The 27,112-nt window shown below is 41.0% G+C and overlaps 1 protein-coding gene across 1 annotated transcript in view; it reads left to right on the top strand.

Moving 5' to 3' along the window:
• Positions 1 to 1,660: 1,660 nt before the first annotated feature.
• Positions 1,661 to 27,112, top strand: part of igf1rb (insulin-like growth factor 1b receptor) — a 41,328-nt gene continuing 15,876 nt past the window's right edge. The window contains exons 1-2 of the mRNA XM_029426078.1: positions 1,661 to 2,583; positions 12,745 to 13,311. Coding sequence (XP_029281938.1) covers positions 2,493 to 2,583; positions 12,745 to 13,311 — 658 coding nt within the window. The 5' untranslated portion in view covers positions 1,661 to 2,492. The remainder of the gene's footprint in view (positions 2,584 to 12,744; positions 13,312 to 27,112) is intronic.

Raw genomic sequence — 27,112 nt, 5'->3', positions numbered from 1 at the left:
GTCTATATTTTCAATAAGAGATGTAATACAGGCACTTGTGCAATATGTGAATATGAACACGCAAGAGATATTTGCTTATATCACTAATAAAGACACAGCTGTGACTGCGTAGATTCAAGAGTGTAATTACAGGTGGTGCAGACAGACACGATCTTTGTATAGGCAGGCAGCCCTCAGCTGTGTATTTGTGAGCAGCAAAACAACCCTGATCCCGGATCCGCAGCTCCGGGGTTTCCCTCCCACCGCGGTGTCAACAGAGTCGCTCCGGCGGTGAGCCGAGAGGAGCAGGAGGTCTCACTCTGTTTAGGGATGTGGATCTTAACGAAGAAATTAACTAAAGTAATGCAGTCATCAAATTGGAAAGTATGCTTGATTATAGGCTTCTGGTACTTAATTAAGCTACGTGTGATTATACATATACATTTACTACATTCCTGTTTACATTCAGTTTATTCATTTACAATACTGTTTACCATAAGAGTATATCATCATTTTAAAGTGCACTATTTTATGTCTTAGATCAAGCTTTTAGTTGAGTGATTTCCTTCTTTAAAAAACGTCTTCTATGAGCATTGTTGGTGGAGCCTGAGATCCAAAATGTCCGTTGCCAATGACTGGCATAAAGAACTTGAAACTTAGTAAATGAAACTTTATAACACCTGCCTCAGTGTCTGTTGTGTATGCACACGGAAAGTTGATGTAGTCACAGAGTGAAATAGTCAAATAGTCATCAAATGATGATGATAAAGTAATAATGACATGTGGTGTCGAAAAACAACTACAAAGAGATGCAAAACAACTACAAAGAGATGCAAAACAACTACAAAGAGACGCAAAACGACTACAAAGAGACACAAAACAACTACAAAGAGACACAACATGACTACAAAGAGACACAAGGCAACTACAAAGAGACACAAATAACAACAAAGAGACACACAACGACTACAAGGAGACTCAAAACAACTACAAAGAGACACAAAACGATTACAAAGAGACACATAATGACTACAAAGAGACACAAAACGACTACAAAGAGACACAAAACAACCACAAAGAGACACACAACAACTACAAAGAGACACAAAATGACTACAAAGAGACACAAAACGACTACAAATAGACACAAAACAACCACAAAGAGACACAAAACAACTACAAAGAGACACAAAACAACTACAAAGAGACACATAATGACTACAAATAGACACAAAACAACCACAAAGAGACACAAAACAACTACAAAGAGACACAAAATAACCACAAAGAGACACAAAACAACTAAAAAGAGACACACAACCACAACAAAAATAAGCTAAACAACAATAGAGTCTGTGTTGCTCTTTTGTAGGAGAGGTGGCGGAGCCTTTTTGCATGTCTTTCAATCATTGTCTCATAATCCGCCCATAGTGTCCTCCTGTTAATACAGCACATTACAGTGTAGACTGTTAAAACACACACACACACACACACACACACACACACACACACAGATACAACTGACCTTCTTGTGTGTACCACACCAGTCACTATGGTAACTGCGCAAACTGCAGTGAGAGCGACACCCACTTTTCACGGACTGGAAGGCGGAGCAGAGGCTCGAGGAGGAGTGATCCATCTTTAGAAGCAGAGACGATCTGTGCGCAGGGCGCCGTGTTTACAGCGCGCACGGCAGACTGCAGGCTGATCGGAAGAGACTGTGCATGTACCTGTACGTGAATCTGTCTAACCGACGCTGCCTGTTCAGACATCTATCGACGGAAAACACTAGATATGCAAAGGACTTGACCTAACCTGGAGCAATAAGGTCACATTCTCCATGTCCCGCTGATATGAAGGTGAAGCTCTCCGACCACAACAACGCGGTGTGTGTGTGCATGATGAGCGGCTGAGGAGGAGGAGGAGGCTGCGGTCTGAAACTAGATTTTTATCCTGGATATTTCGAAACAAACGTCGTGGCGTTCACACAAGGGGGCTGCGCATTGATTTATAATGTTACTGCATCGCCCAGACAGCCTCTTTCCATCCCGTTTTTAAGGCGGTTTGCCCCGTTGTTCCTGCCTCCTGAGGACCCTCCAGCAGCGGGACGTTGAGCGTTTTTCCTCCAGACATGGAGCGTGAAGATGCGGATTACAGAGGAGCCCCCGCCGCCCGTGTGACCGCTGCTGTCTCCACATCCACGCGGAGTTGTTTTTGGCAGGAATAAAAACAGAACTATGAATACGTATTTTCTGGCCAGAGGAATAAATCGGTGATTTATTTTTTTGAGCACGATTTGGACTCTCATTAGTAACGTGAGAAAGCTATCCTGCTAGCTTGTTTGTAGTATTAGCTATTAGCTCCATTAGCCGGCTAACTGCTATAAAAAAAAAAAAAAGGTGCTGGCTGCAGATTAAAGAGGCTTTAAAAATATTTGTGAGCAGGTTTTGCTCCACACTTCCTCCCCTCGACATATTTATTTACAGGATTTGGGAGGATTTACTCATCCAGGAATGAGGTCTCGTACGGAAAGGAGCCGCTTGACCTTGTTTTGGGGTCTGATGCTGGGTCTGTCGTCCTGCCTCCGGCCCGCCACCGCAGAGAGTAAGTACTGCTATCCACACTACACACGGGGGGAAACATTGTTGTTTTCATGCTGCAATGCTGTTCACATGTGGGACATGAGATTAGCTTCCTTTACAGTGAAAACACCATGCTTTGCTGTACACACTAATGCATCACTGCATGTTTTTCTTGATACTTTCTGATTTTATGGTGGAAATAGCAGGAAAAATGTTGATATAGAAGAATACATAAGGTTTATCTCAACAAAGTTATGTGGCTATACGTTAATGGTAGAATTTGCATGAAGCCTACTGTATGTAAATTGTGTTATGTGTATGTAATGTTGTGTTTGTCAGTGTAATCAACTTGGTGTTGGTGAATACTGTGATCCAGATTAGTTTAGTACTGTTGGAGCTTTGCTTGGAAAATTAGCATTCATGCTCACAGTAAACAACTGAGTAGAAGCCACATTTACATTATTAATAAAACAATAGAAATATATACACGTGTTGTACATCATAAAACATTCAAGTCTGCATTAACATTTATCCATACAAACACATTCACCCATGCATTTATACATACACATTTACAAACGCAACCATACACTTACATGCAACCATGCATACATTAAACACAAGCCATAAAACAACAACATACAATACAAAACGCTAAGAAACAAACAGAACAAACCCCACATACTTCAGCTATCAATCCTTTTGGATAAGCTATATACACACCACATTGTCAACTCTCTGAGTGTTGAATCAGAATCAACCAAAAGTGCACGGTATCTGTTCTCTCAACACAAAACCACAAACAGATGGATTTTAGTTGGGCTTGTCTTCCTCTACATCCCAAAATGTGATGTATTATATTCTAAAGTGAGAAAGTATTTCAATCTGTGTGAAAAATCACAAATAAATCAGTTGTCATCACAATCAGCACAAGTGCACAGAGACGAGGGATGTCCTGGACTAAAGGAAGGCTTCGTGTACGAACACTAACATGAATCCATTAGAAAGATCTGTAAAACTGAGTTCCTCCACAAAGAATCCATTTTAAATCTTGTGTTTACCAGAAAATGTTTCTTGGAAATTAGTAATTCAGAATGATAAAAGCTTAATAAATGACTAATCGACTAAAGGAATCTTATTCGACTCATCGACTCGGGGGGGGGGGGGGGGGGGGGCAGCCCTAACATAGACACTATTTGTGAATTGTTGTCGGTCGCAGGAAGAGTTTGTCAGTGTTTTTGCAGCCTGGTTCAGAGCATTGGTATCAAAAGTTCAGCATAAAAACATATAAATAGAGCAGTAAAGCAAATTGTTAATCATATTTTATTAACTCTCCAAGGTTTCTGACGACAAAGTGAACCTGTGAACACAACACAACCTTGACTTTCCATTTCAATAATACTCCCAGTATTTATTCTGCGTTCCTAAACAAACCTGGGGATCCCTTGACCTTGGGAAATATTTCCATGAATACCAGACTGCTGCGACGTCCTCCCATCAGGCAAACACCGAGCGCAGGTTCTAGATTTCAGTCCAATGATAATCCATGGAAGTAAAACGTTCTTCTTTAAGACTTGGACTGAACTTTGAGAAGCACCAACTGGTGTCGCACAGATGGCTTTCACAGGACGTCTGGTGACTAACTGCTGCTTGGCAGCGTGTTGAAGATGCACATGTACACATTACAATTTAACGAATTTAAAGCTTCTATATTTATTAAAAAAAGAATGATGTGTTGCCATCTGAAATCTTTCCATGTTTCCAGTTCTGCTGTAAACTTGGCTCCCTGATTCATCCCATTCATTATGACATGTTGGGGAGGGGGGGGGGGGGTTGAACCTGGGTCTGGGTTTTAAAATAGAACAAGCCAAAGTACATTCGCAAGCAAAACAGACCAAGTTCTGTTGATTGGAAAGAGTGAGGAGCTTGTGAACTGTGTGTCGTGAGGTTTACTGTTAGCCCCAGTGGTTACGGGACAAACCTGGGAGAAGCAGAGCGGTTCTCCCATCCAAACCCATTTATTCTTGCTCCGGTGTGGAGCTGTGTGAAGCTTCCTTGTGTGGCTAAACCGGTGAGCATTCCTGCTGCTTTGCTGTATCAGTGGGGAGTAAAGGGCAGCTGCTAGGTTTGGGTTAACCAGGTTCAGCTCGGCTCTGCCTTTCAGATGGAACCAAACAAGTTTTATCTGTCAGGAATGATCTTTTCCTAATGCTTTCCCAGCGCATGTCTTCTCACCTTGCCTCTCATGTGGAAAAGTATTTATGAATACGTTCCCCCCCTCGGGCAATCTGTCACTAACGGGATGGAAATGAGGAGTACACAGACTTGCTGCAGTCTAGTGGCAGTGCATAAAGCACCAGCTTAGAGGGCGTATTGCTTCCTATTTCTTGTCTTATGGGACTTCCAGTGGATTTCCTCTGATTGTCTGTGCAGAGTCTGGGTGCCGCAGCCAGCTGGGAAAAGGTTATCGAAAGTAAATATGTGATCTGGAGGCTCATCAAAGCCGCAGAGATGGGATTGTGTACTCAGCTGTTTAAAATGTGTTAGTGTGACTAGAGGGGGGGGGGGGGGGGGGGGGAGTTATTAAGCTGCTACACCTGTTATCTGTATTTTCACTTGGCTTAGCACAAAATGTAAATTTCGATCAGAAACTTTTGTTTAGTGTGTTCACGAGTCGGGAGGCAGTTCCCATGAAATGACGGCCATGCTGGCGTTGCAGCGAGGTCCCAGAGGGTGAAGCGGCGAGGCCGCGGTGATGTAACGTCACCAGGCAGTGTGTCTTTCTACAGGCCCGGGTGTTGGGATTGTATTAACAGGTATGCAGCTCGCTGAAGGCTGCTGACAGTGTGCACTGACAAGTAGATTATAGAGAAAGACATAACAGCCATACCAGCACACTGCCTGCCTTAAATCACACCAAAGGCATTTTATAATGGCTCACCAGAGGCTCTCACATCCTGCACACAAGACTTCACCTCTCAGCAGTTTTGGTGTAAGAGCCTCCCGTTCCTAACCCTGTGTTTTATGTGAGAACCAAATGATCCCCAATTCAACTGTATCACACGTATGTCGAACGTAATCATCCGTATGTCTGAACACGCGTGTTGTCCGTAGAGTTCACCGTGGTAAACATGTTTTCTGTGGAAAGAATTATCGGGCGATCTTAAACTTGTTTTCACCAGTTTACTAACTTAATTTGCACTTTTAGTGTTTCAGTGAGAGTCGTGTGTCTGTAGGTGTTTTATATGTTCTTGAAGAAGGTCATGACGTGCACCAGTTGCAAAGCGGCAGAACTGTGAGGTGGCATTGAACTGGCAGGATGATATAATGTAGGGGCGCCGCTTTGTCTTCTTTTTATGATATGAAGAAGTTTTAAAAGGTCTAAAATGCAGCAATAACTATAAGGAGTTTTAACGTGAAAGTTTTTACATCATAATCTTTATATCTCTTAATACACATTCCCCCAAGTCAACATAAAGTCACATGAAACCAGTCGTAGACAAACACGGGTGATGAGCCGTCAGTCACTTCTTCTAACAAGAGTTTTAACTCCGTTCTTCCGAACGTATTTATGGACTGACCTTCTCTGAGCTGCACTTCAGCGCCGCGGTATCTCATGCAGGAGGTTTGACCTGCGGGTATAAGAAAGTTGGTGAGCTGAGCTCGCACATCTTTTATGTTCTGCACGTTAGAGAGCTGCTCACCGTTACAGACGCACGTTTGGTTTCTAGCACAATATATTCCTGAACATTTTAGTTCCACAAATGGAAAAGTAGTGGAAGTGTTCCCTCCCTCATCAACGGGAGGGCTGCTCCACCTTCATCATATTCATCACGAACTTCAGGAACTGTCAGACGTTTGGAAGCACGAGCTTGTTGAGTGTTTTAGTTGACTACAGCGACACGTTTTGCATTTTAAATATTTAGTTCCAATATTAAATTATTGCTAAATGTTCAAAAGAAATTTCAAAGTGCTTTTGAGAATATAAAATGTCGACATGCAGATAAGTTTTAGACGTTTCTCCGATATAGTGAAGCTGTGCCATGCTGAGCGACGCCGTCAAACTGCAATGAGAGGTTTGGGGAACATTTCCAGTGCCAGAAGAAAGTTCATGGTGTTCTTTTGGAAATTAAACCTTGTTCCACGTTAGTAAATATGTGGTTTCTGAAGAAACGCCACACCATATGTTTTGGGTAACTACTGATTTTAGTATCGGCATCAATGATGTTTTTAAATATTCTGCTGGTCTTCACATGAGTTTGTGCAGCGCTGTTTAACTCGTCTCTCTGCTCTGACGAGAGCTCTGCTTTGAGAGTGATGCATGAAGCAAACCTGATCAGCTTCGTTAGGAAATGGAGACATTAAAAACAAAACTGTGCATTATGAGATTATGACATATTACACTATAGTTTATTTTCTTAGATTAAACCGTGACGGTGACATCTAGTGTGGGAATAGGGAATATGTGTAGCCGGCGGCACATCGCTCCAGCTCCACTTTATGTTCTCATTAAACCTGAAACACCAGCCCAAGTATTTCATTATATAATATTGTAATTAAGAAAACACTTAATTGTCTTTTTATTTTTTCTACTTGTCTCGTTATTGAAAATTGTGAACAAACTAACAACGTTACACGTGCACGCAAAGTTATTTATTTAGCATGTTTTTTGTTTATATATATTTTCTCTTTTTATTTGTATTTAAAATGTTCAACTGTGCATGTTAAATATATTTACTTTTTATATTTTATTAAATATAAAACAATAAACTACCTGAACAATAAAGTCACTAAAATGTAATCGGGGATCACAGAAAACTTCTTGTATGCGTCATCAGGGTTAATGTGTCCGTGTACTCCTTGCTGGGTGTGCATCGTCTTTCCCAGACCTCTGTCACATTCATACAGTAAAACTTTATAGACCAGCGCTGAAGTAGCAGTGTGACAACCTGTTAGGCGGTTGGTGTGAGTTTTCCATGACTCACAGCCCTCCAGCTTTTGAAGTCTAAATCCTCCTCACAGTGATGTGAGATAATGGCCTCCGTGTTTCTGTGGGTGCTGCTGGGGCTTCAGGCGAAGTATTGTTAGAGCATAGCACACAGGTGGGAGAGAAAGATAAACACTCCACCTATCATCACCGGTCATCACCATCGTGCCGAACCAAATACTTCCTGATGCGGGTTCGGATTCACAGCAGAGCTTTTCATAGTTTGCTTTGTACTTTGTATTTCTTCAAAGTATTTCTTTGTCTAAATAGAATCAGAGTCTCAGTAAATGTCAAACTACTACTCATGAAGTTAAAATCAAAGGCAGGGAAATCTCTTTTACCCTGAACATAAACATCTTAGTGTACGCACAGACCTCTCCTGTAGGGGGCGCTACACCGTGTACCACTGCCATGTTTCATCCATGTTAGCAGCACGCAGTAAGTCTTTTAACGTGGACAGCACTTTATGCTTAAACTTAAAGTGCTATATGAATATTATTATTATTATTATTATTATTATTATTATTATTATTATAAAGATGCTGGTCTTTAGTCCAGACATTCATGGTTCCCAGAGGATACATCCTTCTGACTTTGACTCTCAGTATCATAAATGATTTTATATTTGAAAAAGCTATATTTATTAATTGATTGCGATAATGTAAACACAAACATTTATTTACGCTAAACTTAAAATGCAAATAAACCCTTTTTACTAAAACGTTATTAGTATTTCTCAATTCTCAGTGACTTCAAGAGTTCAAGTTATTCAATTAAAAATGTTAAATAAATACATTGTTCACAGAATCACGCGTACAATAATGCTGTAGCATTATTTAAGTTATGTACCATATTAAATAAAACGATCTTTGGAAGTTGTAAATCAATTTGATTCTTGGAAGATAAGAATTTCAATACATGAATCACCCCCCCCCTAAACTTTGGCTGTCCCCTGACTATTCCTCGAGGTTCACCGTGAGGCTGATATCTGTGCTTTTGAGTCAGTATTGAGACATTCACGGATGAATGGACCTTTTTTACGGCGCGCATGTTTGACTCTCTGACTGCTTTAGTTAACGATGGCCCAGTTCTATTAAAGTTCCCGGTAAGCTGTGACGGTGAGCCAGCGTGAAGTGGAGAGCAGTCGTTTCTTTATGTGATTAATTACACCTGTGCTTTCCCTTCTATGGCAAGCCAAGATGTCCGCTGTGAAAAAGATCCAATGTAATAACTGGAGACTTTATCAAGCCAATACTTTGGTTTCTGACTCAAAACCTGCAAAACTAATCCCATCAGCCTCAGCTGTACTTTGTGTTAGTGCTCATTAGCCAATGTTAGCGTGCTAAAGAGCCACAATAAGATGCAAAACATGGAGGAAGATATGCTGTATTTGATCAAGCAAAGTGTGTACACTGTCCACGTTTCTTATGGATGTCGACATTGTTTTAGTTGAATGATGTCTTTTATAGAATAGTTACCTTTTGATGTTCTTGATGATAAAGTGGAAGGTGAACCGGGTCAAGAGCAATGTAAACTTTATGGTGCTTTTAAACTTCAATAGAACCTCAAGTATTTACTTTCTTTTGATAAGATGGCATTAAAAATGAAAACGGCAACGCAAACCTGTTCAGCTTAAGTGTTCTGTCAATATTATATATAATGTACAAACAGAGAGAGCATGAAATGAAAGGATACAGCAAGTAAATAGGAAATTGTGTTATATATTTATGTTCCTGTTGAATTTATTGGATTACGGCTGAATTAATATAATATTAAACTCAGGCTGCACAATATAGCCTAAATATATTGACAATTTTGTGATTTGTTTTGAGTTATTTGTATCAGAGTATAGGAGTATCGGCATATAAGAGTATCCGAGTATAGGAGTATCAGAGTATCGGCATATAAGAGTATCCGAGTATAGGAGTATAAGAGTATAGGAGTATAAGAGTATAGGAGTATAGGAGTATCGGCATATAAGAGTATCCGAGTATAGGAGTATCAGAGTATCGGAGTATAGGAGTATAGAAGTATAGGAGTATAAGAGTATCAGAGTATAAGAGTATCGGAGTATAAGAGTATCGGAGTATAAGAGTATCGGAGTATAAGAGTATCGGAGTATAAGAGTATCGAGTATAAGAGTATCGGAGTATAAGAGTATAGGAGTATAAGAGTATCGGAGTATAAGAGTATAAGAGTATCGGAGTATAGAGTATAAGAGTATCGGAGTATAAGAGTATCGGAGTATAGAGTATAGAGTATAGGAGTATAGAGTATAGAGTATAAGAGTATCGGAGTATAGGAGTATAAGAGTATAGGAGTATAGGAGTATAAGAGTATAGGAGTATAGGAGTATAGGAGTATAAGAGTATCGGAGTATAGGAGTATAAGAGTATAAGAGTATAGGAGTATAAGAGTATAGGAGTATATGAGTATAGGAGTATAAGAGTATAGGAGTATAAGAAGTATCGGAGTATAGAGTATAGGAGTATAAGAGTATCGGAGTATCGGAGTATAAGAGTATCGGAGTATCGGAGTATAGGAGTATAAGAGTATCTGAGTATCTGAGTATAGGAGTATAAGAGTATCGGAGTATAAGAGTATAAGAGTATCGGAGTATAAGAGTATCGGAGTATAAGAGTATAAGAGTATCGGAGTATAAGAGTATAAGAGTATCGGAGTATCGGAGTATAAGAGTATAAGAGTATCGGAGTATAAGAGTATAAGAGTATCGGAGTATAAGAGTATCGGAGTATAAGAGTATCGGAGTATAAGAGTATAGGAGTATAGGAGTATAAGAGTATCGGAGTATAGGAGTATAAGAGTATAGGAGTATAGGAGTATAAGAGTATAGGAGTATAGGAGTATAGGAGTATAAGAGTATCGGAGTATAGGAGTATAAGAGTATAAGAGTATAGGAGTATAAGAGTATAGGAGTATCTGAGTATAGGAGTATAAGAGTATAGGAGTATAAGAATATCGGAGTATCGGAGTATAAGAGTATCGGAGTATCGGAGTATAGGAGTATAAGAGTATCTGAGTATCTGAGTATAGGAGTATAAGAGTATCGGAGTATAAGAGTATAAGAGTATCGGAGTATAAGAGTATCGGAGTATAAGAGTATAAGAGTATCGGAGTATCGGAGTATAAGAGTATCGGAGTATAAGAGTATCGGAGTATAAGAGTATCGGAGTATAAGAGTATAGGAGTATAGGAGTATAAGAGTATCGGAGTATAAGAGTATAGGAGTATAAGAGTATAGGAGTATAAGAGTATAGGAGTATAGGAGTATAGGAGTATAAGAGTATAGGAGTATAAGAATATCGGAGTATCGGAGTATAAGAGTATCGGAGTATCGGAGTATAGGAGTATAGGAGTATAAGAGTATAGGAGTATCTGAGTATAGGAGTATCTGAGTATAGGAGTATAAGAGTATAGGAGTATAAGAATATCGGAGTATCGGAGTATAAGAGTATCGGAGTATCGGAGTATAGGAGTATAGGAGTATAAGAGTATCTGAGTATCTGAGTATAGGAGTATAAGAGTATCGGAGTATAAGAGTATCGGAGTATAAGAATATCGGAGTATAGGAGTATAAGAGTATAGGAGTATAAGAGTATAGGAGTATAAGAGTATCTGAGTATAAGAGTATAGGAGTATAAGAGTATCGGAGTATAGGAGTATAAGAGTATCGGAGTATAGGAGTATAGGAGTATATAAGAGTATCGGAGTATAGGAGTATCAGAGTATAAGAGTATAGGAGTATAAGAGTATAGGAGTATCTGAGTATAGGAGTATAGGAGTATAGGAGTATAAGAATATCGGAGTATAAGAGTATAGGAGTATAAGAGTATAGGAGTATAAGAGTATAGGAGTATAAGAGTATCTGAGTATAAGAGTATCGGAGTATAAGAATATCGGAGTATAGGAGTATAAGAGTATAGGAGTATAAGAGTATAGGAGTATAAGAGTATCTGAGTATAAGAGTATAAGAGTATAAGAGTATAGGAGTATAGGAGTATAAGAGTATCTGAGTATAAGAGTATAAGAGTATAGGAGTATAGGAGTATAGTAGTATCGGAGTATAGTAGTATAGTAGTATAGGAGTATAAGAGTATAAGAGTATAGGAGTATAGGAGTATAGGAGTATAGGAGTATAAGAGTATCGGAGTATAAGAGTATAAGAGTATCGGAGTATAAGAGTATAAGAGTATAGGAGTATCAGAGTATAAGAGTATAAGAGTATAAGAGTATCGGAGTATAGGAGTATAGGAGTATAAGAGTATCGGAGTATAAGAGTATAAGAGTATAAGAGTATAAGAGTATAGGAGTATCAGAGTATAAGAGTATAGGAGTATAAGAGTATAAGAGTATAGGAGTATCTGAGTATAGGAGTATAAGAGTATAGGAGTATAAGAATATCGGAGTATAAGAGTATCGGAGTATCGGAGTATAGGAGTATAGGAGTATAAGAGTATCTGAGTATCTGAGTATAGGAGTATAAGAGTATCGGAGTATAAGAGTATCGGAGTATAAGAATATCGGAGTATAGGAGTATAAGAGTATAGGAGTATAAGAGTATAGGAGTATAAGAGTATCTGAGTATAAGAGTATAAGAGTATCTGAGTATAAGAGTATAAGAGTATAGGAGTATAAGAGTATAAGAGTATAGGAGTATCAGAGTATAAGAGTATCGGAGTATAAGAATATCGGAGTATAGGAGTATAAGAGTATAGGAGTATAAGAGTATAGGAGTATAAGAGTATCTGAGTATAAGAGTATAAGAGTATCTGAGTATAAGAGTATAAGAGTATAGGAGTATAAGAGTATAAGAGTATAGGAGTATCAGAGTATAAGAGTATCGGAGGTAGAAAACTGCACATTAAAAGTTTTTATTTTCAGTTCAATTTGTTCGATAATTGAATGTTGCAAATACTTGTCTTTGTTTATATTGTAGCAGTTTACTGAGAACAGTAGAGTTCTAGTGAAGTTCTAGTTATCGTGAAGTTTTGACCCACAAAACCAAAGACGTCACTTTGGACTTTGACGAACTGCGATGAACCTTTTCCACTATTTTCTGACATTTTCTAGACCAAACGATTGATCTAGAAAATAATGTTCAGATGAGTCGATAATGAACACACATGTCCGCTGCAGCCCTAACAGCTCACCCTCTCTTTTGCTTCCCTCCTGCAGTCTGTGGTCCGAGCATCGACATTGGGAATGACATCAGTGAGTTCAGGCGTCTTGAGAACTGCACAGTGGTGGAGGGCTACTTGCAGATCCTCCTCATCGGTGACAAAAACAACAACAACATCAACCTGGAATTCTTCCGCTCCCTCAGCTTCCCCAAGCTGACCATGGTCACCGACTACCTGCTGCTATTCCGCGTATCCGGCCTGGACAGTCTGAGCACGCTCTTTCCCAACCTCGCCGTGATACGCGGGCGGAGCCTCTTCTACAACTACGCCCTCGTCATCTTTGAGATGACCAGCCTGAAGGACATCGGCCTGTACAACCTGAGGAACATCACCCGTGGCGCCATCCGCATTGAGAAGAACCCCGAGCTCTGCTACCTGGACTCCATAGACTGGTCCCTCATCCTGGATGCAGAGTTCAACAATTACATCGCTGGCAACAAGCAGTCCAAGGAGTGCAGCGACGTTTGTCCAGGCATCATGGAGAACAACCCTCAGTGCAGGAAGACCATGTTCAACAACAACTACAACTACCGCTGCTGGAATTCCAACTACTGCCAGAAAGGTAAGCCGACTGTCACACATGATAGCTCATCAGGGATTTGAATTGCAAATAGATCACGCAGACAATTAGCCGTTGGCATAATTTGTGTAGATGAGAATTTGGGAGTGTAATGAACGGCCACGTTCCTGCAGCTGTGGCCTGCTAGCTGTCACTGCTTTAGCTGTTGTGCTTTAGCTGTTGTGCTTTAGCTGTTGTGCTTTAGCTGTTGTGCTTTAGCTGTTGTGCTTTAGCTGTTGTGCTTTAGCTGTTGTGCTTTAGCTGTTGTGCTTTAGCTGTTGTGCTTTAGCTGTTGTGCTTTAGCTGCGATGAAGAAGGAAGGCAGGGGGAGATGGTGTTGTGCGTGATCGACTTGTCTGCAGGTCTTTGCTGTAATATATCTCAGGTGTTTATCCAGGTTAAGGAAAGATTAAGAAAGAACTAAACAGGTATCAGTGGAGGCTGCCATTTTGCATCAGACGAGGTCGTTCAACTTGTATTTAAGGGCGGTTACCTGCAGTAGGTGCATTTCTTTCAAAAGAGACAGTAGCTCACGAGGCGCACATCAACATAATCAGTTACATTTATATCAACTCACAAAAAGCAAGTTAAATATGATTTTATTAGTATATCACTTGGCTCTCAGACATTTAAAATAATTAAAACAAAGATGATAACGATTTCAAAGAAGAGGATATGTGCTATCCATGTTTTGTCTTTGCATTAGGGTTGTGCAGTATATTGATAACCCTTGTAGCTCACATTTCTTGTGGTGCTTCTTTGGTTGCATGCAAGTTCAATTCAAATGTTCTCGTCTGCTTAAACAAAGGAGAACATGCTCCAGAGTTTAATTAAACTACTGCAGGCACGATGAGTGTAATCTGGCCCTTTAATATTGTGTTTACGACTGCAGCGTTTTAGATGACTTGTTTTGCTGGTGCGTTTCAGACGATGTGTTTTGGCTGACTGAGTGTGTATGTCTGGCTGAATTGTTTCCCTGGTGACTGGCGCCTTGCTGCAGACTCAGCATGTTGATGTTTTCAGTCTTGTGATATGGAACTGTCGCAGGACTGGCCTCGATTGCATGCATGTACACACACACTCTGCCACCATCATCATACACACTGGAAGTGCAGGCACGCACACACACACTCTGCCACCATCATCACACACACTGGAAGTGCAGACGGAGATGCAGGCACGCACACACACACACAAGCGGACAAATCACAGAGATGCAAATATGTCTGACATACACGCATACGCCTGGCCTGCTTTGTGGGTGGTTGGAGTGGCAGTGTGTGGGCATGCTGGAAGAGGCCAGGAGGTGGAATATGTTGGAGGAAGACATGTTGGATGGATGGAGGGGGTGTCAGGTGGAGGAGCACAACACTGTGCTGTTTAGTGTTTTCTTGCTGACGAGAGAAATGACAGAGTCCACAGTAAGCTCCAAACCTCTCCTCTCATATGTGTCTGTTTGTACCTGCGGCTATAGACTCGTGTCAAAGAGGTTTCATCCAATGAGACATAATATCACAGAGAATTCACCCTGTCATCACATGGAAGGTGACCTAGTGGTGGTGGACAAAGTACTAAGTTTTACTTCAGTAAAAGTAGCAATACCACGTTTCATGTAGCAGCTCCGCATTCAAAATCTAAAAGTAGAATCAAAATGTATTTAAAGTACCAAAAGTAAAAGTACTCATGATGCAGAATGGCCCATTTCAGAATGATGTATATTATATTATAGGATTATAACTTATTAATATGTAAACATCACTAGAGCTGTTAAGGGTGGGGCGAATGGACTACTTTATATACTTCTTTATAATCCATAAAAAACATCATTTACTAGTAGTAACGGTAGTCAAAAGTAACTAGTAACTAAAGCTGGTAAATAAATAAAGAGTAAAGAATAAAAGAGTTTGTTCCCCTCTGAGATGTAGTAAAAGTATAAAGTAATAGTAAATGTACTTATAGTGAAATTTCAGCACTAAACTGGTCTAAGAGTTGTTCTGAGTCTTTAATCATCTTTTCCAAAGCATGCAGAGTGCACGCTCTCTGCTGCAGAGTGCACGCTCTCTGCAGCAGAGTGCACGCTCTCTGCTGCAGAGTGTTCTCACACGGATCAGCTTCTGTACGAGATGACCCATGACGATGTCACAGTTCACTACCTGAGTGGTCAGCACTGACCATAAGACCATAAGTCTTCCCTCCTGCCGTGCCATCAACTCAACAACAACTGGCAGCTGTGTAGCTTTGACTAATCGCTCCACAGTTTATTGTAATTCTGGTCATTTATGTGGCCATTGTCTCCAAGTGTCTGTTTGTATCATAAACAAAAAAGCTGCAATTTCCAAAACACAAGCAGCTAGAGCTTTGAGATGAAGTTCATCAGTATGTTATTCACACAGTGTGGGAGTCAGACTTTGTATTATTTGGGGTTTAATTTGTCTGTTCTAATTCTAACATTGGTATAAATTGTGTGTAAGGAGGTGAAGTGTGACCTCTCTGTCTCCACCGTGTTGAGACTGAAACATGTTGTTTTTCAGAGGGCAGCTGTGAAGGACAGGAAAAAGCTAACCAGTAAATACCTTTAGCTAGAAGTCCTTCTAATACTCGTACTAGTGTGACAGCTGCTGCTACTGCTGTTTCTCTTACTACTGCCTCGACCACTCAGCCATCTTCTGCCACTAACTATTATTATTATTATTGTTATTAATACTACCAAGACTGCAACAGTGACTGTTAATTATGCACGGGACAATATGAAGTTTTCATGTCACAGGATTATCCTGACAAATGGCACCAACACTTACTGGAATCACTTCAGACTTATTTAGTCCAGAAACATATATTTTCACATGACTAAAGTAATCCTAAATCATAAGTTCCCGCTGCATAGATAAAGAAAAGATACAATTTAAAAAAACAACTTTTTATACGATAATTCCTGTATTAAAAACAACTATATGCAGAAACTGCATGAGTCACAGAAAGTACAGTGAGATCTGATATCAGAGCACTACTTCCTGTTTGTGCAACCTGAGCCACAAAGCTTTGCATGAAAACTATTAAATAAAACTCGATAGTGTTTTTGATATTCCTCACGGTGTCACAAAACATAATATCGATAGGTCCTTACACCACAATGATATCATGAATCCTAATTATTACAAGTGTTCACATGGCCCCCTGCCTACAGAGGAGACGCCTGAAGGCATGACTGATGTGCTCGTGTTCACTTGACATCTTCCTATCCAAGAGGTTGACAGGTTTTGTTAAGTCAGTTTAAGCAGACTAAATATAGAAGAGGAGAATGACCCTGTGAAGATGTGTAAGCAGTCACAGGGCTCCTGAGAGAGTGTCAGCCACGGCTGCTGCCTTTTTAAAACAGCATCGATCCAAAACAACACGAGCACTACTGCTCACGCTGCAGAGACTGCAGCGTTGTGCTATTTATTAGGCAGTTTATTAAAGGAGTCTGGTGGTAGTAAAACCAGGCTTCATTAAAGAGAGGAAGGCCGATCGCTGCAGTCGTTGAGCTGGCTGAACAAACAGTGGCCATTCTCTCAAGTTGTTGTCCGGCCGCTCCAGTAACTGCAGATCAGAGGCTATTTATACATGTGATCTACAATCCTGTGTGTTGGTATGTAACAGTAGGAAAGAGTCATGCTTAATGCTGCTAGACTTGGAATCATGTCGGCCAACACTGACAATAAAGGACCATTTTATGATGGTGTGTGTTCTGATAACAAGCTTCAGTAATCTTATCTTGGGTCTTTTGTTTGATTGTGTGCCTTGCTCACAGGCCTTCCTCTGTGTCGGCGTGAGAGTCATCTTTGTATTCAGAGGCTTTTTATTTCCAGACATCACCAGATCAATACATGACGGAAGGGAAAAGTGCAAGCCCTTGTTTTCATTGAGTTAATACAAAGGACATTCTTTGAGCCGGGACTCATTCATAAAACTGTTACCAGAATAAAACAGGGTTCAAAGTCGGTTTGCCCTCTCTGGGAAAGTGGAGAGTTTTTTAGTCGTGGTTGTGGGGGGTTACATTCTCCCATGTTTACTTCCCTTATTTGTTTTTTTGGAATCTGGTTTGGGCGTTTTGTCTGGTTCATAACTCATAGGCTTCTTCCAAAGACGAGCTGTGTCCGTGCATGCTGGGAAACAAACACACTCCCTCTCTCCCAAACACAGAAACCCGCACACACGCTCTCTCATTGAACAGCATGGGGGATGTTTTTCCGGTGCTTTGTCTGGTCTGAGGAGATGAAAGCACATCATTAAAGTACAAAGTAGGTCTTCAGGGATTTACTCGAAGGAATGTGTGTCTTTTGTTAACCCCTGGCTGAAAGCATTACACAATAAACGTGAAGGCTTGTTACTGGATTAATTGGCTGTACTTGTCATGTCAGTGTTTGCTCATTTCTATTAAAATGATTTAGTTGTGATTGTGTAGAGAACTAGTCGAGGTACTAATATGGAAACACATTTCTAAACTTAATGTGAAGGATTTGAAAGTTTCTGACTTATTCTGGTGGTAATATCAAAACGACTGGCAGACAGCGACCTCTTTACCCCCCCCCCACCATAACAACTATATAACTGTAATATATGAGTGATATATAACTATATCACTTAAATGTAACTTTAAAGAAATGCTTCTTGGGCGAGCAAGTAAGGGTTAGGATAGAGCCTCTAAAACAAGTATTTTAGTTCTGCTGCATGATTTGGTTTTGGAACCAACATGTGATCTGTGTGATCTTTGAGTGAGCACAGATCACTGACAGAAAGCCCAGTCAGGTACTCTGCTTTACTGTAAATCCCAAAGGTGACGAGCTCAGAACTAGAGCTGCTGAGATGAGTAATCGATTAATCGCTTAAGTCATTTTTTATGTATAAATATCAGATGCAATGCAGCTTTTCAGCCTCAAATATGGAGAGTTGCTGCTTTTCTCAGTTTTATGTCATATTAAAGTGAATATCTTTGGGTTTCTGACACAATGCCCGGTGCCTTTGCTGCATGATATCGGCCTCTTCCTCAGCTGTGTATTGATTCGGGGGGAAATAATTCTGTTTACACTTTTCAGCGCTGTCATTTTTAAATTAAAAAGAATACATTGCAGCCTGTGGCATCTGTGTGTTAGCGGACATGCAGGCGACACACTATCAGCTGGAAAACGTGTGTGTGTGTGTGTGTGTGTGTGTGTGTGTGTGTGTGTGTGTGTGTGTGTGTGTGTGTGTGTGTGTGTGTGTGTGTGTGTGTGTGTGTCCAGTATTCAGCTTCTCTAATGCTTCACGTGAGACCATTTTTAAACTTATATTTTCATCGTGTATTGGAATTCGGGCTTTAAAGTGTTGGGTTTTGTTTGGGACTGAGACACTTAATTGATCCTCTTTTCAACTTCAAAAGTTGGTTTCTGTATTTCTCACCATTTGTTTTGTTTTTGCATCCTCACAAATTGAACTCCGTCTCCGTCCTTTGCTGCTGTTAGCATGTTAGCATGTTAGCATGTCAGCTTTGAACATGCTGCTTGTACAACAGAACAAACAGAATCTTTTGTTCATTAACTTACCTGTTTACTGCGATGCACTAAGAGTGTTGTGTTGTGGGAAGGCAGGCCATGTTGGCTAAGTGTATATGGATTTAACATAAGTTTACTTATTTAGCTAATGTCAGACTATGTTTCAATGAGTTCAGATATTTATTTCACTGTGTTGAAGTGGCTTGTGCAGTGTGTAACTCATGCACAGCTTTACCTCCTTATACATATATCACGTGACAGGATATGCAGCATACAATGGAGGTACTGACACACATGCACCCCACAAAGGAACAGCCCAGGTTACACCATGAACAGTAGGTGGTGTATACATTATGTAAGGCAACAGGGGAGTGGGTGGAGGTGTCTTTCAGAGCTCCAGCAGAGAGGTCATGTTATCCAGACAGTCTGACTTGTTGTGACCCAGTGCTTTAGGGCTTAAGGAAGCCCAGTGACTACTAGTTCCTGCTGATGTCTGTCTAATCTCTGCTATGATTAGCTCCATGCCATCATGTGCTGAGTGCTGAGTACAGACACCCAACTCTCTCACTCGACACTAAGAGGGAGCTGGCCTGGGACCATGTACCTGTGTGAGTCATTGGTCTGACTGCATTTAAGAAATGCTTTCTCTTCCTGTAACTCAGGAGCAACGTTAGAGAATCACTTTGTGCTTCGGCATCATGCTGAACACAACACGTGTTTACCTTCCTCACCTCCACCAGGTGAATGTTTTACACAACAGTCACAACAGAGCTTGTGAAGCCTTGATGGACGTAAAGCTGTATATATTTAACAGACGATAGCGTTTATAATGTTAGCATGCACTCTTGATGTATCTAGAGGATGTACGATTTGGAAAATCGTTCTAATTGCGATTGTTTTGCCGGATTATTGCGATACGATTCACAACAGGGATCTTCTTGTAAGCAATTAGTAAAATGACATAATCACACGAGATACAATCTGTAAAGATATGAGGATCTTGTCCTTTGGGAATTGTATTAACAGTTTAATTGTTTCCACCTACAGCAGGCATTCTAAAAACCATTATTATATTACATGTGATGATCTACAACTAGTCATGCACCCGCACCCGTACCCTGACCCAGAACCCGGAGGCTGTCAGGGCTGGTAATTATAGGGACTGCTTTGTAAACCAGGCACATCCATGACTACTTTTAGTGAACAGTCACACCCATCCCTGGAATTCCTGGAAGAGAACATTACTGGTTTGGCTGTGTTGAAGTGCCTACTGTAATTATGTGGCCTTTAATTGTGCTCTGTTAACACCGTCAGATTGGGATGAGCTGTGACCAGGGACTGAGATGAGTCCCTCGTTTGTGGATTTGATCCTCGTTGGAATAGTTTCTGTTTTGTTATAAAGGCTAATTTTCATTTTGTGATCACAGCAGATTTACAGTGAAAGAGAAGAGAAGTACGTTGGACCTGTCGGAGGTGTTGAGTCCTCGAGTCTTTGTGTTCTGTTTATATGTAACTGGCTTTAATCCAATTATCTGTTATCAGGACGCAACACAAACATAAACAATCAACTGTTGATCATTTTATTCATTGATGACTCTGCTCTTTTGTTGTGTTACAGACACACACACAGACACAGACACACACACACACACACACACACACACACACACACACACAGACACACACACACACACACACACACAGACACAGACACAGACACACACACACACACACACACACACACACACACACACACACACACACACACATCTCAATGAAAGGTGTTAGAGCTCTCCAAAGGCTTCTATTTATATTTTTAAACAAGGTGTGCGCTGCCCTTTTACACGGGAATGGGTGATACAGTGTGTATATTTATATATATTTCAAATGAAACTACGATATACAGGAAATGACTTTTAAGAGTTTCTGTCTGTATTTATTTAGCCAGCGCCAGATGGCGGTTGATTGTAGCATAACTTTGTCCCTCACAGCCTGCTGTAGTCTGTAGATGTTAACTTACAAAAACAAACTGTGTAAAAGTTTAAAGTTTCACAGCGCTCTCCCAAAACGAAAGCTCACGTCTTGTTTTGCCTGCGTGACTCACACGACCTTACGCTGTGCGCTGCAGGTGTAACCAGTAAAAAGATGCATCGGCATCAAATCTGCTGAGAACAATGTGTGTTGCATCTTCAATACGGACACAGCAGACACTGTGAGCGGAGAGATTTAAATATGTTGAACTTAAAAAGCAGCGTAAATGCAGGATATTGATCTTGAAGGTGTGATTCCATGGTGGAGAACCCTCCTGCTTAAAGGGCCCGTTCACCCCCACAGGTGCTTCCAGTTCACCTGTCTGATTGCACCTCTTCTCTTCTTTGTGTGTAGACTCATGGATTGACATCATTCTTATTGGTAGATGAAGCTTTGTGACTTAATAAATTCACATCGAAGCTCCGGCCAACTTTCAACCTGAGCAGACGTCTAATCGGCCACATGAACTGTTAACACCTGTGTGGGTGTTCACAGGCTTCAAATGGAATAATCTGTGATCTCACTGATCCATACCAGGCGCAAGATGGGAATCTCAACCCATGTGACGATAAGCTGCGTGCGTGCGTCAAGATTTCCATTTCACAGATTTTGAATCTCTCCAAACAGCTTTATTCCCATTCATTCCAGTGGACTGGTTAAATGAACTACATTAACTAACCTTATGTGACACATCTATACAAACACAAGTATTTTACCAGGTCAGAGTCGTTGAGGAGTTGAAATCGAACAACGTAGTAGAATCCGTTGGGACCCAGAGCAGTGAAATGCAGCAGCCACAGTCGGGCCGAGGGTCGACCCTCTGATCAACATACTCTCATCATCTGCTTTATCTTGATTCAAACTTCATCTGAGAAGGACTTAAGATTTCATTGTGGTGCAGTTCTATCATTTGTTTATGACTACCTCGTCTTCAAAACAGAACTTTGATGAATTATGCAATCTTTGTTTTTTTATACTTTTTTCTTTTTAAGTATGAATGTTAATATTTAACAGGGGAAGTGTCTTCATAAGATATCTGTGGCTGATAACCTCTCCTGCACAATATTCAGTGTTTTATTAATATAATATACTATGTGCAAACAAACTAATTAAACTCTCCAATAAAGTCTTGAACCCTTTACGGATCTCTTTTAGTGTGAAGTGATTATTGTCCAGCCGCAGCTCGTAGTCCCACAGAAGAGAAAATGCCTGTGAAATATGTTAACATTACTTATGATGACAAACAGCATCGTCTGTATTTACTGACGAGTTGTGATCCAGGGGATCCGTCAGTTGCGTTATTAACTAGATTCTGAGCTCTGTCCATTTGATGCTCAACACTGAGCTCAACATGTGCTGCTTGCATGTCACATTGCAACTGATGTTCATTGTTTACCATTTGGATAATGTGTTTTGCATTCACTAATACATTTTGCTTTTTCCCCCCCGAGCAAGATGTTTCCAATTATCTTTGTGCTGTTGTGTAACACACATGCAGGGATGCACAAAGCTAGAGTTTTCTGTATTTATGGGTGAACATTTATGGGGTTTATTGAACTTTTGGAGGATAAATGTGGTCGTGTGATTTCTTGGAGCCAGGACATCACACGGACACATAACCCTGACACCATTGTTATTTTCCTTCAACCGTCTTTGTCCTTGTGGAAATGCAGCCATATGTAATATCTGTCCTGAACCCGACGCTATCAGGAAACCCCATCCGCCCTGTTATTGTCTGGCCTCTGTGCAGGCTCTGGGGACCAGAGTATTTGATTCGTCTTGTCTTTTCCAGGTCAGTCGGCAGGGGGATTCCAGGAATTCCTTTTGTCTGTGGTTATCCTGTAGTGTCAGCTGATCTGACAGATGTTTGTTCCCAACACGTTCCACAAGGTTAACTGTTGGCTGTGTTTGGACTGGCTTAAACAGAATATGTTTCTGATGTTGTTTTAATATGCTTTGACTGTCTATTAGGTTATTGCGATGTGTATGATTTGATTATCAAACTGTTTAATGTTTGATAAGCTTTGTTTTCCATCCCTAATGTGTGCTGGATGAAGGGGTGAAGAAGCAAATGGAGAAACGTGGCTGTTAAAGTTTGTGTGTAGAAAGGTTGCTGGTTATTATCAGATTGTTTAGCCTTTTATGGTCACAGTGTTTTGCACTGTATGTAATATTTTGGTGCATAGTCTTCACTCACACAAATTACTGCTCATGTCAGGCTGTCTGTCTTCCTGTCTCTCTGGGTAAAGTTACAAATGAGTAATGAACATAATTAGAATAGTGTTTCCAGGTGGGAAGCCGGTGAAGGATTCTGCCCTTCTTTACTGCACTAGAGACTCTTGTTGGTTGAAGGGACTGGGATCTGTACCAAGCTAACACATGGTTGTGTCCTGACTACAAGGACTCGTGTAAATGTATTGGAGGCTCCAAACTGTGGAACAAAAGCAGGGAGAACATGTTTCCCCTGCCTTTTAAAAAGGAGAATAAACTGCTGTCTTCAGTCCTCGTGTCTGATCAACTGTCTAACTGGGTTTCCTGGTTTGTATTTCATCTACTCACCAGTACCCTGTGGCAACATGCCCACACCAAGGGAGAAGCTACCTTTCACTAGCTTCTAACTTTCGCTCTGTGGTTTCCAGTGCTTCTTTGCTTGCTTGCTCACACACACTCTCACGTGGTGTTCAGGTGTTACAGAGTTTAGGTTCCATTTTATCAAAATAGTTGAGCTACTCTTCAAACTTTCCAAGCAACTGCAGACGTTCCCCTGGCTGGTGCTGGTTCCCTGGTTGAGAGTCACGACTCCACCATCACACACTATCTGTATTCATGCGGTCACATGACTCGGCAATCATAAAAACTTGAGATGAGATTCATCCACCCGCAGTCTGAGCAACAGCAGTCCATCTTGGTATAATGTTGTGACTTGACATGTTGGGCTTTTCATCACTTACAGGAAAGATGCTCTGTGAGCGCTTCACCTCTGTTAGTGTTTTTCCCTTTGAACACACTGTAATTATCAACAGGAAGCTTCAGACCACACATCTCCTGTGGGACGTCTTCTCACACGCGGAGGGGTGGAGGAAACCCAGCATTACGTTTCATATTCTTGTCAGCAACACTGTGTAATCTACAGTTCTTTACCTACCTGTACTATACAACTGCTGCTTAACGGTAAATAAACTACATATCTCATTGAAAACTGTAGTTCAGCCTTTTGGAATGGAAAACCTTTTTCGGGACAGGACACAGTCCACTGTCTCTGTGAGCCATCTAGTTGGGATCCAGAAAAGGTTCTTAGCACCAGCCAATGGAAACTGTCCTGTTTCCAATCATTGCTTCCGTCCAAATGATGAACAGGTTTTAAGCAAATTTCCAAACGGTGCATTTTCATCAATGGTTCTCGAGAGGGCTCGGCACGATTACATAACTAAAATAATTCCTGTAACTCTGGGACATTTAGTTATTATGTTTGAATGTTGAGATTTTGACTGTTCATGGATTTTGGCTCCAAACACAAACATGGCTGTTAGTGTTGATGGTGTCTCCACAGCACTTTGTGAGAAGCCTGTTTACCAGGCTGGGCTGACTGGCAAGTTGTCATGTCTGTGGCCGTCTTAATGCATTTGACCAGTTGAACTGACTGCAGATACCAGCCAGAGTGGCTCCAGAGGTGAGCAGGACAGAGCTGGTCAGCCATGAAGAGCTGTGAACGGACTGAATGAATGGAGATCTTTGTTCTTCTGACACGAATCAGCCTGTAGACAACACACACTTGAATGACTGATTCACTGACTGAACCTACACACTGGCAGACTCACTGACCATTACAGAACATGCTTTGATGCTTTATGGGAAACACGGCTATATTGTTGTGTTTTCTGTCCATCAACAACGTCTTGTTCAGTCTGAACGACTGCTGCTGTTTATTTCCAAATTCGATGGGAACAAACTGGGAGGGCATGGAGTGCATTGAGTTTGGAAATATCCATCCATTAGCAATACCCGCTCATCCTTGATGGTGCTGGGGGGGGAGGGGGGGCAGGAGCCTATCCCAGCATCGGGCGGGGTACACCCTGGACCCTGTCGCCCGTTAATCACAGAGCTAACTGAGAGGAAACCAGAGCATCAAGAGAGAATGCCAAAAAGAAACGAGAAGAGCGAGCGTGCAGTTTTTTGTGAGCTTCTGTTTTGTCGTTGAATTCTCTACTTAAGTGAAGTCAATTGTATTTATAAATCCCAATATCACGTATTTGCATCAGGGGGCTTTACATTGTGTACAGCAACACCGTCTGTCCTGAGACACTTGCAGCAGACAAAGAAAAACTCCCCCCAAAAAACCCTTTGACAGGGACAAGAACCCCTACATATAGTTCTGTAGAAGAGATACTGCAGCTAACTGCGTCTGAAACCAGTCGGTCTTAAACCCAGTGTGAGTTCACGCTGAGAATCAGAGCTGCAGTGCACATGCAGTGAATGATGAATGAAACGGTGCAGATCAATATTCTTTTCCCCACTGGTCAGTAGGAACACAGCAATGTGTTGTACTTTTAAAGCAGTGAGTAGATAGTTTAATAATATTCAACATGATTATGTTTGGATCTTTCTTCAATATTACTTGAAGACAGTGAAAGGGCCCCACGCCGCCTGCTGCAGTGTTTCTGTGTAGCTGTTGCATCTCAGGCCCTTTATTTGGTGGTCACCAGGTGCGTTTCCATCCACCTGAAAAGAGTGTTTACGCTTGGCCGGGATGGAAAAGTTGGTGTATCGATGAAAACAAAATGAAAACAGATGACGTGAATACATGAGGGCGTCTCATCGCTCCACACTGATCTGATCCTTCCTCACGTTAACGCATGAAACTAACAGAAATGTTGTATTACGCTTTCTAGATCGTTTTTTATTTTGAAGTTCGATTGGCGTCATCTTGTTGCCTCTTCTGGTATAATGGTTTTCCAACTGGAGAATTTGCTCCACCTACTTCTTATCTCTATGACCCAACTGTTAATGATCACATAACGGTAGTGGACGGGAACAAGCATTCGTTTGCAGATTTGGTTAAGATTTGCGATGCATTTGGATAGAATCCTGGCTACTGTCTATCTCATCCATATTACCCCGGTCCTGCGATGACCGCACATCCTGGTCTATAGGAGTTGTTTGATTACGGCCTGTATAGAGATTTTCTTTAGGACACTTTTTATATTGATGTAAGGCTAAAACGGGATGTAAAATTTGAAAATACATATAGTCTTTGATGAATGATTATGTTCAGATCATATTGAAGAATTACCTACATTGTCATGTTAGACATAATAGTACAGCCCTGCCATATTGGGAGGGGCAATTACAAAAGCCTAACCCAAATTGTACAGGAAGTAGCCTGAGGGAGCCGTTCCTGGCAGTCTGTCGCCAGCGCAACACAATTAATGGAAAAAACATCCCAATCCCAATATTGACTGGAGCCATTTCCATCTAACTTCCTGATCAAACCAAGTTATTTATAAAGCTCAAAACCACAAGTTTGAACTTGATCCTGTAAAACCAGCACAATGGAATAGACATTTATTTCCCTCCTATATCATTATTTTTAAGTATTTCGCTTCACTTCCTCTCTAGTCTAGAGAAGGTGTGCATCTTGTCTTATTTCTCTTATAATCATGTAAAACAAGTTGGTCAATTCTTTAAGTCGAGATTTTGAGTTTATTCCGACAAAAAAAACGTCAAATGCCATCAGTGATCTTTGACGCTGCAAAAACGGAGGGTAATCAGATTGAAACGATGCCAATTGTTATTTATCCTAACAATATAACGTGTGTGTTGAATATTAACTGGTGGATTTCCCGTCAGTCGTTGGAAGCCGGTGCAGATCTCTATCTGTGTTTTTGAATCAACTCTGCTTTCATCAGTCTAGACATCTGCCTTTGCCTGTTATTGTTGTGCTGTGCTGCTGAGTAGTACACACTGCTAAAGCCTGGAGCGTCATCACAGCAACTGTGTGTGTCTGTGTGGGACATCCTGTTCCTATCACCCCGAGGATGGGGGCTGAAAACCAGGATTAACAGTTTAAAGCAAGGCTTTTTAATTCTTAGTTGATCAGCTGAGAGAGAAACATTCATTGTTTAAACCAGCAAGATATTTAGAATCACGTAAGACTCTGAAGTCCTATTTGACTCTACACAGATGAATGAGTATAGAAGCAACATTTTCCCGCCGTTTGTCTGGCGTGAAGGTGTGAGTTTCCACGCCTCGCTGCCTGCGGGGCT

This window comes from Cottoperca gobio, chromosome 3 (assembly GCF_900634415.1).
Source record: "Cottoperca gobio chromosome 3, fCotGob3.1, whole genome shotgun sequence".
Lineage (NCBI taxonomy): Eukaryota > Metazoa > Chordata > Actinopteri > Perciformes > Bovichtidae > Cottoperca > Cottoperca gobio.
The sequence above is the reverse complement of the archived record's forward strand: the minus strand, read 5'-3'. Positions and strand labels throughout refer to the sequence as shown.